Source organism: Dicentrarchus labrax, unplaced genomic scaffold (genome assembly GCF_905237075.1).
Source record: "Dicentrarchus labrax unplaced genomic scaffold, dlabrax2021, whole genome shotgun sequence".
NCBI lineage: Eukaryota > Metazoa > Chordata > Actinopteri > Moronidae > Dicentrarchus > Dicentrarchus labrax.
This window is the reverse complement of record NW_026136712.1, coordinates 8,684,703-8,697,484: the sequence shown is the minus strand read 5'-3', so window position 1 is coordinate 8,697,484 and position 12,782 is coordinate 8,684,703. Positions and strand designations below refer to the sequence as shown.

General features: G+C 39.6%; 1 protein-coding gene across 1 annotated transcript in view; it reads left to right on the top strand.

Moving 5' to 3' along the window:
* The window catches only part of snx29 (sorting nexin 29), a 128,772-nt gene that overhangs the window by 62,394 nt on the left and 53,596 nt on the right, over nt 1–12,782 (top strand). Inside the window, exon 15 of the mRNA XM_051418222.1 lies at nt 288–394. Within this exon, the coding sequence (XP_051274182.1) occupies nt 288–394 (107 nt within the window). The remainder of the gene's footprint in view (nt 1–287; nt 395–12,782) is intronic.

Below are 12,782 nucleotides of genomic sequence, written 5' to 3'. Positions count from 1 at the left end.
TAAATAAAATGGAGATTTGTGGCTCTTGCCTGGCTGGTAATGTGTATATTACATAGATCTGCTGCTCCCTGTGTATTGTTCTCTGGAAGCTGAAACAAAAGCATCAAACAGACGCAGGTGTCACAACTCGCTACAGAGGAAGACAAGATGTGCATAATTGGCAGGAACCCACCATTTATAATTGGTTGTAAAAATACTTTTTCCTCGCAGTGTGTGTTTCTGACATCTCACAGTATGTGTACGTTTGTGTAAACTGTGCTCTCTCTCTCTCTCTCTTTTTACTGCAGCTCTGTCAGTATTGCGGTCAAGTGAAGAGCAAGCCCCTGTCCCACAGAATAAGTTCATGGGTGACATCGAGGAGCTGGCAGCCAGCTATGAACGCAAACTCATAGAGGTGAGTGCCATCTCTTTTTATTCATTACTGTTAGTTAGTTATGGTACTCATTGAAGAAGTACCACAGTAACAACAAAATATAAAGTGGAGGTGCTATCTACAGTACTACAGGAACGGTTCAACAGTCTGGGATGTACTACTTCACTTTCTTGCTCAGAATTTGATGAGATTAATGATACCACTCTCATGTCTGAAGGCTAAATATGATGTTAGCTTAGCTTGGCCTAAAGACGCTTGGTAGCTCAGTCGGTAGAGCTGGCGACCCATATACAGAGTTGCTGCAGCGGCCTGGGTTTGAATCCGACCTGCAGCCCTTTGCTGCGTGTCATCCCCACTCTCTCTACCCACCTTTCCTGTCTATCTTCGGCTGTCCCCATCTAATAATAAAGGCATGAAAAGGCCAAAGAAATAACTTTAAAAAAACCAAATTCTGACTTTTACATTTCCGTCTGTCTCCATACGGATTAAACTAACTAAATGCAACATTTTAACACCTTGGACAGAGCCAGTTTCCACTATTTATGCTAAGCTATGCTTATTGTCTGCTGGCTCTAGCTTTTTTTTTTTTACCGTATACACATGAAAGTGGTATCAATCTTCTCATCTATCCATCTTTGCAACAAAGCAAGTAAATGTACTTCCCAAAATGCCAGACATCCCTTTATATAATTACAGTTTATTAAAGGTCCAGTGTGTAGGATTTAGGTTTAGTGGTGAGGTTGCAACCAACTGGTTGCCCCTCCACTAACCCTTCCCTTCCAAGTGTGTAGGAGAAACTGCATCTACTGTAGAAACATGGAGAATAAAAACAGCTCAATATAAGGTAACAAAACACAACAATTCTTATTTTCAGGTGACATACACTAATGAAAGTATACTTGTAAATATTATATTCCATTCCTGCCATATTCAGCCAATAGATCCTCCTTATCCTCTTAATCTTTCAGTCTGGACCTTTAATAAACCATGTCTCTGTATCACTTAAGCGTTTATTTAAAATTCCAACCACATAAACCCTGTTGTTTCTTGTTGATTCTTCAGTCTGAGGTTTTTACTGTTTGTTTTACTGAGGAGGATAAACATGATTTTTACATTCTGCAATTCACTCTTTGTATCATCTGCCAGTGCCAGAACCTCAAACAGCATTCGCTCCGTTTGCTCTAGATGGGTAGTGCAGTTCACTACATGCCTGTCCAAGTCCCAGCCGCTGCCACAAAATCTAAAAAGTAGTGTTGGGGCCAATAATCTTGTTTGTTAACAGTAATTTGATTTATATGTGCTAATGGTTTATTGATGTAACAGAGCCACTTGGAGCTTTGCATTGAGAAATACATGAATTTGGTACATTGGCTAGCAAAGTTAAAGAAAGAAGAAAGTTTTTTTGGGCTAGTGAGAGCTGCGGAGGGGGAATGGAAAATTCTCACCAAGCTACTCTGTCTAAATAAAGCAGAGGATTGTACTTTCTGCAGCTGCATTGATTTAAAACTCTTAACAGCGCCAAGAGCTATTCCCTGAGCCGGTTCTCCTCAAAAATATCGATTGCAGCACATGGTGAAGATCTCTAACTGGACACTGGGCATAAAGTTACCGGCTGCATGACAGATGATGGGAGTGTCCAGTTTCCTGTCAGATTGACTCCCAGGAAAAGTGACATCGGCAGAGGAAAATAAAGACAACATCTGTGTATTTTTATGGGTAGTGAGGTGTGGGGGCACGTCTACATGAATAATTCATCTGCAGTTTTATATTTATTTAATAAGAAATAATTCCGCCTGGGTTTTGCCAAACTATGTTTTCACTTATTTATGCACATGTATGTGTGGTGTATTTTTAATGGTGTTTACTTATTTATTTGTCCATTTGCTTTGCTGTCGATTGGGCTTTCACATCCAGCCTGGAGGACACCATCGCACCACGGGCTCTCCTCTGGTCCCAGACCAGCCAGGCTGTGATGGCTTTGTTTAAATAAGCATATTATACAGAACACCAGTTTTTCCTTCTTCCTGATTTGTAACAAATTGTCTAGTGTAAATATAGTAGACATGAGAGGGGCTGTAGTGCCAGCTCTTCGGCTAATGATATCAGCAAGTGTCTTAATCACAGAGGGAACCAGAAAGATATGCAGCAAACAGGAGACACAGGATACTGTTTGCCTTAATATTCAGAGGGGCAGTGGCACAGAGTGGTGTACTATTTGTATGAAATGGGGGAGACAGAAGAGTGTAGAAAAGATTAATGTGTGTTATTGTGTGTATGCGTGCGTTCATTCAAGGTCAGCAGCACTACTGGATTCATAAATTGTGAGATTTACAGGAGTAGCTGTCAACACTCCTTATTCAGCTGTCTCGCTGCCGCAACTGAGACAAAAACCTGACCCACCAAGTTATTGATTTTTGAAAATGTCACATCGAGCCTTGTTGGATACATACAGGCCCGCCAGACACAAATAAATACTGGACAGGGCTCAGCCTTCATTAACCTGGGAAACACGCCCGTGTTGTGACCTAGTTCAGTTTTAATTTAATGATGCTAATGCATTGTATTGACTTTGACTTTGTTTATATTTGAGCCAAATCTCAAGGCACTCTATGCTCTTTTCCTCCTCTTCCTCTTCCTCTTCTGTTCATGTGTGCTGCTGGGCTGTCCATTGCACAGAGCAATAAAAAGTTACATGATGAATTAGATAAATTAAAGTAATTTAAAAGTAGGGTTCACAATAGGGCAACATTTAACTGTCAATGGCCAGTGACTTTGGTTTGGGGGTAAGGGGTTTTTAAACAGGACATCACCCAAGTGATGTCTTGTAAAAAGCCACTGCACAGCACAGCACAGCGCTGCAGCTGAGTTGGTTTATGCTTCGTAAGACATTGTGCTGCCCAATAATGTTTCCTTGAAACCACTGATTGCAGCATTTAAGGTATCAAATGTGACACTTTAGATGTGGAGGCATAAATATAAAAGCACTTATTGTACTCATTCAAAATCTAGGTGAAAAAATGTGAAAGGTGAAAAGTTTGTCATCAATCATCAATAGCTAACATATTTTTCAATGCCACACCTGCACAAAAAAGAAAGCATGAAATTCACAAATATCCCACACAGGGTACAATGCAACCCTTAAAACTTGGACACACTACACGTGTCTGCAGCGTGTGTGCATCATTGAATGCTTGCTTTTTATTTTGCCGCCCTTGTTAACAGGTTAGAGCCGCCACACTGCCTGCTTGAGCCGCACGTCTCATGCTTGTCTCAGGCGCAGCTGCAGTGACGCTTCATTAGAGAGTAGAGGTCTCATCTATATTTTCCATGAGCAGTTCCTAGAAACAATAGACAGTGAAAGTAGTCACTGGATGTATAATTACATTATACCAGCAACATATACACCTTTCCAGGTCTGTATCTGTTGAATATAAAAATCTGATCTTGATCTGTGGTATCTGTTTGAGATTAAAAGGTCTCTAGTGTTTCTGTGCACAGAAGGAAAACTCAGTGTTGAAAGATTTGCAGCAGCAGTGCAATTGGAGAAACGTTCTGTGTGGACACCACTGGTGCGTGAGCTGCAGCAGTTAAGCGAAGCAGCTATCACGCACTGGTTATGTGTGCTGTGTGACCATGCCGTAAATGTGCCGCCAAGCAAATGTAAACCCGGTGCTCTGGTGCTTTTTGCACATATTTGAATTAGGTAATGTATTTACATTTGGTGCAAAACTGCCCCCTTTCTATGCAAATGAGCCTCATTGCAAAAAAAAGTCCAATTCACAAATACCAACGCAGAGTGATATTATTTGCATCTTCTGAGAGTTGGTGGTAGCTGAAATGCATTCATAAGGAGTGTCATGTCAGACTTTCCAGGGATCATGGCAGCAGAGTGTAACCAGGTGAAGCAATAGTATCGCATTAGCATCACAGTACATCGTATATGCACAGATGGCAGAAACAGTACAATATTCACCATGAGGGAATTAAACTGTAAATCTGCTGTGAGAAACACAGGCGACGCTTAACCACTGCAGAGAACACAGCTCTGCATGTGCAGAGAGGCTTGAGGGAGAGCGCACCCCAAATAACAATCACTCTGGGAAAACACTCAGTGAGTCAAAGATTAACGAGAGACATCCTGCAGATAAAAACGAATGAAAGAACAGGGGGAGTTAATAAATAATTAAAATAGTTATAATTACAATAAGTTCTCTTTCAAATCAAACATTTTAAGATATGAGTGGAAATTATTGTTCTTGCAACTGCATTTATAACATTTTTTGACTCAAATGTTGATTAACTTTGGTGCTTCAATACACTTAAGAACAAATATTACTGGACCCACTACAGAAAATTGCTGATGAACATTTGATAGCCGCAAAACAAGGGAAAACTGCACTCAGCTGCAAAACTTTATGGGCGTGTGTGGGCTGCAATATCATTAGTGCATCTTTTTGTGAATCTGACCTGAGACAGTGCAATCAGTGGCTGCAATCCATTTCTTTGTGAATTCGCTCCCCAGTCTTGTTTTTAAATGCTTTTCTCCTGTTATACATGCATTAACTAATTATTTTGGTCACTTGTGGCCAGCAGAAAACATCACACAACATATAATTGACATATAAAGTTGTTATGGAAAAACAGTTGGAGCAACATTATCGTTCTTCTGCAGTTTAGTTTCTGTCTAGCGGAAGAATCTATGTCGAATACTAAATGTTGTTCACCAGCTCTAGTCCCTTATTCTTTGCTGGAAACAGCTGCCTGCAGATGCTGGAAACAAGATTGATGAGAGTGGAGTTTTTTGGCTGGAAAACCAAAAGAATGAGCTCAAAAAAGACAAAAACACAATAAAACTGTTCCTTGCTGTATTTCTATTTGCAAATCAGTGTGGTTTGCATCATTTCAAATTAAACATATTTAAACCTTGGGTCACTCACAGCTGTCCGAGCTGTTCTTATGTCATAAATATCTAAATTGTTATAAGCTAACTGTCAGATGTTACAGATTCAGAAACGTAACCATGTCAGAAGTACAGTAGAGCCCCGGAAGTGTCACCTCAAAGCGGGAAGTGATTGAACCAACAGGGCCGACTTTGTGGAGCTGGTTTCTGCATGCCTCCTTCTTCCTGTCCAAAAACACTAAAGGTCATGTGACTTAGAAATTGGCCATTGTGTTAATGTGAGTGTCACTAGTGTGTGGTCATCCCTCTCCTCACACCTCCAGTGATCCCAGTCTCTCAGGCCACACATTTCTCTCCACCTGAATTCTCTTAATCTTCAAGTTTTCTTTTTCTTTTCTCTCATCATCACCTTTCTTAGTTTTGCTCAACCTTAAACCCATATTTAACCAAACTGACTAAGAACGTAGCCTGACACACAGCAGTGACTTGCAGAGGAAGCGTTTATTTTTACCCTCTGATGACTCCAGGACCTTCTCTTCTCCTGCCGCCCTCTCGCTCGCTTCTTCATGCTTTTTACTTCTTCACTCCTCGGCTGTAACAGTGAGGAAGTGATACAAGGTGTGTTCATGTATGCCTGCATGCGTTCATCAGATGTGCAAATTCTTGTCCGGATGAGTGGGATTTCTCACATCAATCTGCATGGATGTCTGATCTAAGTGGGTTTAAAAAGCTATCAGAGTAGGAGGGCTCTTAAACATGTCCCAATGGACCGCTGCCTGAAATGAAAGGAAGGAAGAGACAATGAAATGATGAAAAAGGAAAATGAGTGAAAGACAGACCGATGCAGAGAGAGATAAAAACATAAAGGGAAGAAAGTGAAACTACAACAACTCAAGGGGATAGAGGCGTAAGCATTTTAATTTTCAGCGTTATGGCGTGGTGCTTTTCATTGTCTATGAGTAATAAAAGCAAATTACATAATGCAGTTAACATGTCCACTGAGGTTTCTGAGAAACGGCAAAACTGCATGACATTGATCTGTGAGGCTTGAGTGATAAGGAAAGGGTGGGCACATATTGATGTAACACATCCTCTCATCAGTCTGAAGGTACAGTACAGAACCACCTCTCTGAACCTACGGGCCTGCAAAGCATTCATCCGCAAATGACTGGACATTTTTTCCAGTACTGTTATTGTCAATATCTTTCAGTTAGCATAGGCTCAGAATATATTTCTAAAGTAATTAAAGCAGCCAGAGTCGAGCCAGCTGAAAATGATGCAGGAGGGAGTCCTAGAGAAGGAGGATTTCTCAGCTGCGGTTTTAGACGAAACACTTCAGGCGCTTCAGATTTTCTCACCTGAAATGTTTCAAGCCACTTCTGGCTGCTATGAAAGAGACGTTCAAGGACTCGTCTCGAGTGAGGTCAGGGTATCTTCGTGTGTTTCAGAAAAGCAAATTAAATCTTTTTAAGAACGTATTATCATTAAATGGTTGAATGCAAATTTACAAACTAAGCTCAAGGAAAAGCTAGCAACAAAAGACATTGGATGTGTGAGTGAACATATAAATATAAAACCAGCTGATATCACGTTCCATAGGCAGTACCACACTTAGGTCACCTGACACCATGAGACCCATTTGCTCATAAAGACTGTGAGATGTGATTGAAAGCTCTCGACTTTATATTATATTATATATTTTCACTTGTAGAGGGGGCAGTGGGGTTTTCTCTTGCCTTACTTTCCAACTCTGCCTCACAAAAATAACAGCTGTTGTTACATGGAGAGTACACTATGGCATATTTTTACTATTTAAAGCAAAGATATTTTTATCCTTAAAGGCCCTGAAAACGCCTGTTTTCAAGCTGCTTCTTACTGTGAGTTATATGGTCCTGCAGGAACACATGATTTTCACACAGAAGTTAGGGTTTAACCAGACTTCCAGAAAATCAGCTAAATAAAATGCTAATAATGTGGGTTTCAATCCACTACTGTTATGCAAATATTAGACATATTAGACAGTGGCTGCATCCAGTTTGTGGGTGGTGGTTGGTTTTCAGCCATTAATCGGTTGCACAAGAAGAGTGTTGTGAAGATGATATAATGGCATTTCTGTTTGTTTCATGTATGAATTTGAGGAATGTTAGACCCTCATTTATCTACACAGATCTGCGATAATCAAATCAAAATCAACAATCCCAGTTGAGAGGATTTATATGCTGAGGGGCATACCTGCTAGAGCTGGTGCCCCATGTACCAAAGCTGAGTGCCCCCCCCCAATTGTATCTTTATCGATTGAAGGCCAAAAATGGGGTATTTGATCACCATCCACCACATCCGATCGAAGCATTGCTGATTCAGATTAGCTGAGTTTTTGAGTTCAGGCTCATTTTAAATGCAATGAGTTAACCAGCTAATTAGTGCAGAAGAGATCCAACAGAATTGCCCGAAGAGATAATGTCACAGTCTAAACTAAATCTGTTTTGTAATTTGTCTGTTTGAACAAGATGTGTTTCCAGTACAGGCTGGAGAATGAGTTTCTAAAAGACTGCTGTTGCCCTATAACCTATCAAACCTGTGAAGAGACAATGCGTGGGGGTCAGTCATAACAGCTGCAAGTGTAAATAATTAGAAAGTGCTTTGAAATGTACGTAAATTAGATTCAGAAGGCAGATCCTCGCGCCCTACATTGAGGCCTCATTACATCATACAGTAGCACTATAAACTAACTCGTCTGTAGCTCAAAAGCTGGATCATTCCAACCCAAATTGTTCAACAGACGTCTGACTCGCATCCAATAAACAAACTAACAACTCTGACTACATTGGGAGTCTTGTGACAGTGCAGTTACTTACAGATCTTTTTTAGTTTGGTTTTCCCATGATGTATTTTTATATCTGCTGTGTTGTATTGATAAGTAGCGGGAGAGTGCTTTTGGAGGATAGAGAAGAGATATGGGTCGAACCTTCCAGTGGGATCAGGGATTCTCCCTTTGATCCACAAGCTCATTAATTAACCATAAACAACATCAAGAACAAGAACAACAATTACAAGCCACCGACTCAGAATCTGCTCTGTTCAGAGAGGAGAGGCAATAATAACTGGGAGAATATGACCGATATGCCTGTATAACGCCTGTTGTCTTTGCTGTGTAATGCAAGAGAATGTGACTCTTGATAAGTCAAAATACTGCATAATGCATGCTATTCTTCTCAGAATAATGCAGGTGAATCTGCTTTGAAGTGTTCACACATGCTCCAAGTACAAAAGCCTTCCTAGGCCTTATTAAATTTGCTTTTGCTTGAATTATTTTTTGTTTTGTAAGACTCCATGTAAGGATGTCAAGATTTGAAAAGTAGCTCATTTTTTCCTCATAGTTGCAAAAGCATTATGCAATAAAGATTTCAGTGTTTCAGTTACAGTTTGTGGGTATTTAATTCCTATTTGGATGAATTATTAAAGACATATGGCACAGTATAATTATAAGACCAGTATCAAAACTTCATACAGTGTCGCTACTAAAAGTTTACAATGAAAACTGTGGCATTTACCACTCCAGATTTCTTTAGAAAATAATGGGGTCAGAAATTTCAGTCATAGGGAGACAAAAGTCAACACAACTGTCAATTTTGTTTCCTGAAATAAGAAGTCTCGCTGGAAAATGTTGTTAGCTGTAGCCAGCTAACTAACTGTTCAGCCTGTTTCATTCTAACGTAGCTCTGTGTAGCTGCTTAGCTTGGTTACAATTTTGTTCCGTTTGTATTTTCAAACACGTTTTCATCGTTATGGGGAAATATATAATTTTAAGAATGAAAACTACTTAATGTATTTGGCAAAGGTAAACTAACTTGGATAATGTTTAGTTGAGTCTCTGCAGTGTAAACATCATCCAACCAAAAGCTGTTAGCATTAGCCTAAATCCTGATAGCATCCAGGACCAGCACCTTCAGAGTGGCTGTGCTAGTTGTGAACAGAATATAATGAAATGAATGTAGTAGATTAATAATCTGCTCCTAGGCATTGGAAGTTATGCTCAATTAAGTAAGCTGGTTAGCCTAACATGCTAACAACTGCAGCTTACGTTAGAGCAGATAAACACGCTGTTTAATCCATTCCTTAAACTTTGGCTCTTTGCTCTGTTTTTGGTGTTGAAGAGGGAAAAAAAAACCTCTCCAAACTCATAAAGCTGAGTGCTCTTGCTTCAGCCCCTTGAAATCCCAAACTTGACAAGACCGGCCTCGCTGTTGTTGCTGATATTATGCTTGCAAAGCTATGATTGGAAAATCGGTGTTCATCAATTATGCTGTAGATCTTTTTTAAGCATCATAGAAGCACAGATTCATGCACCAGTAAGTGAAAACATACTTTCCCGTGTGCTGCGACTTCCGTTTTAATCCGCTGTCTTTATACTGGCAAAGTCCTGTCAGTGTATTTTTTTTTTAAATTTGGGCTCTTGATAGTGAAAGTGACTACTTTTTAAATGTAAACCTAATCTTAATCTGTCCAAATACTTTTGGCATGCGTAGACTGGGAGAACATGCACTAAGAGAGGGTTTTAGTTCTCTCAGTGTTCATCCGGTTGTGATGCAAACACCCCGAAAATTAAAGCTGACAGCCTGTACTTTAACATTGTCATCACTGTGGCGTTTCAAAGTAATAATACCACATAACTAAAAAATGTGTGATCCAAGTGCTCATGGAGCCCGCTGTGTGATGCGGCAGTGACAAAGAGCTACGTCTGTAGCATGGGCCAGATTTAGCCTTTTCTATAAACTCCCATTTCTGTCTTTTCTATTGGTCCATCTGCCGCTCTCATGTGCTCACACTTCTTAACTCATCTCTCTCAATCTCTCTCTTTGTATGTTTTTTTTTTCCACCTCAGTTCAGAGTGGACAGCACAGCTTGTGATGTCTATATTGGTCCTTTCTCACCCTCTTTTTCTTCCTTTTTTCCGTCTCTCAGCCTTGTGTCTTCATGTTTAGGAGCAGCTGTGCTGAAGTGAGTCAGGAACACAGATAGAGACACAAGCTGCATTTAGATTTACAAAGTAACCCAGTATTGGCCATATTCCCTTTGAGGTCTCACCCAGTTTAAGATGTTTAAATGAACCTTTGATACCCTGCGACTGGGCCTCCCTTCTGCCATGAATAAAAAAAAAAGATGAAAGAATTTTCCTTTCAAGTCGTGGTGTCCTGCCCACTATGAAATGGTCCCAGTTGTAATATGAACACTAAGAACCATCTGCCATTAGGTTTAATGTAACATCACAGTACAGGGTAACATAATCCTAAAGATTTGAACATGTATTTTTTTTTTTAAAGAAATGTTTCAGTTGAATTGGAGAGGAGACAAGCGCCAAGGATTACACTTGAGGAAGTATGTGAAATATTATCAAAGAAGTATTAAATAAGACTTTGGGGTGTATTTGGGTGATCCAGGGAAAATTATGCTTAGTCAGAACAAAACTGACTGTCTGAAATTCTGAACTTTTTTGAAGGTCTGTTTGCATGTCTTGTGATGACCTACTTATATTAAATGCATACCCTATAACAGTAACAGTAACATTGATAGCAGTCTGGCTCATGAACTTAGTTGTACTGTATATCATCCTGTTCTGGAAAATGAATGTTGTGGTTTTTTAAAGTTTCTTAATGCCCCCACAAGGGCAGAAAACTAATTTAACTTTGTTAGTAAAACATATTGTGCAGATTTTTAACACTGAAAGGATGAATAAATATGAGTTGCTCAATATAATATGTAGGTAGATTTAATAATATAAAATATATATATATATATATATATATATATATAATACAAGTGGATGTATTAAACAGTGTATAATGAAAGGATGTTGTGTTTTTATTGATGCACCTGCTTTTGTATCCTCTTCAATAAACAAAGCATCCATGTCATGGTGCAACTTTACAGGGCTCCATCAGAAACACCCTTACATTTATAAATATAAAAGAATGGAGGTGTTTATGTTCAGACCGTACTGTCAGTGGTCCAGACAGAGGACCCCTAATGCATGTCTTCCAGTCTATCACCATAGCAGCTGGGTTAACAAAAAATTATGTTTTACTAAAAACACAAATGCCCTCTTAGACAGGAGTTACTTGTTAAAAGTTTGAATCTATGTCTAATATTTTAATGAAAGCATATCTAGTATGAGCCGAGTGAGGTAGAGGACATTTGTCAATGACCTGTGCTCCCTCGAGGAGCATAGGGCTTAAGTCATATCTGGTATGCGCATACTGAGTTACTCTGATTCTGATGTGTACTTACATTGAGCAAAAACCCCAGCTGGAGTGCTGACTGTAGGGTGCTGTGCTGCTAAATATTGCCACTGGACTGTATGTGACCCCACGCACTGACATCAGCTCTCCCCTGTCCTCTCTCCCTATCCCGCTCTGTCCCTTGTCTTTCTGTCTGAACATTTATGTGTTTTCATATTCTTTCCCTCCCGTTGACCTCACATTGCTCAGTCCCATTCGCGGTATGTGTCCTGTCTAATTAAGGTTATTAGGTTTTGGGTCAGCTATACCACTGCCGTTCTCACTCTGCTTTTTTTTCTCTGTCTCTTTTTTTTTTGGGGGGGTTCCGCTCAGCCAGGGCTTTCTTAGCCTTGTTATTCAGGCCAGCTCAGCTTGGCACAGCTCAGATCAGATCATACACCAGGGGAGAGGAGAGGAAGAGGCATAAAGAGATTCAATAAAGATGGGACAGGAGTGCAGAGGAGGAGGATAAGGCGTTGTGTGAAGGAGGAGATTGTGTGTGTCTGCATGTGTGCTTTTGAAATGGTGTGATAGAGAGTGTTTATGTGAGAGAGCGCACGGTCAGCATCGCTTGGGTGGCAGTTAGCTGTGATGACTCCAGCAGTGCCGGCAGTTGCATCACACTAAACCAACCCTGCAGGCTAGACAAAGTGTCTGATAACAAATAACAATTTCCACCACTGATCCGCTTGGATCCAATATTCAGTAACAACAGGTAAAAAAAAATAAATTACTCTTTATTAGATACATAAACTTTAAATGTGCGACAGAACACATAATAATCTCTATTTTAAAGTTTGACTCAATAAAAGCTGCACTAAGCCTGTTAGGCAATGAAGCTGTTGCTGCATAGGGAGACATTTTATTTTTATTTTATTTTATTTATCTTTCATTTGATTTGTTGTTATGGTTCTACGGACTCATTAGTGTTTGTAATACAAGAAAACTCAACTTTTCTTTACATTTACAAACTACAGTTCTACTTTGCAGTGTTGCATGAAATAAATTATACCAATTTGTCTCTGTTACATAGAGAATAACAAACATACACAGTAATGTTACCAGCAGAGGATACAATATGTAGTACATTTGTCATTATTAACCATATTGGGGTCAGATCACTTTATTATTATACATTTATACATATATTTATTATACATTAGTTTCAGCTCTCTTACTCTCACCTATAGTTAAACGAGATGTGTTCCATAGAAAAATAAATTTAACAAGAGAA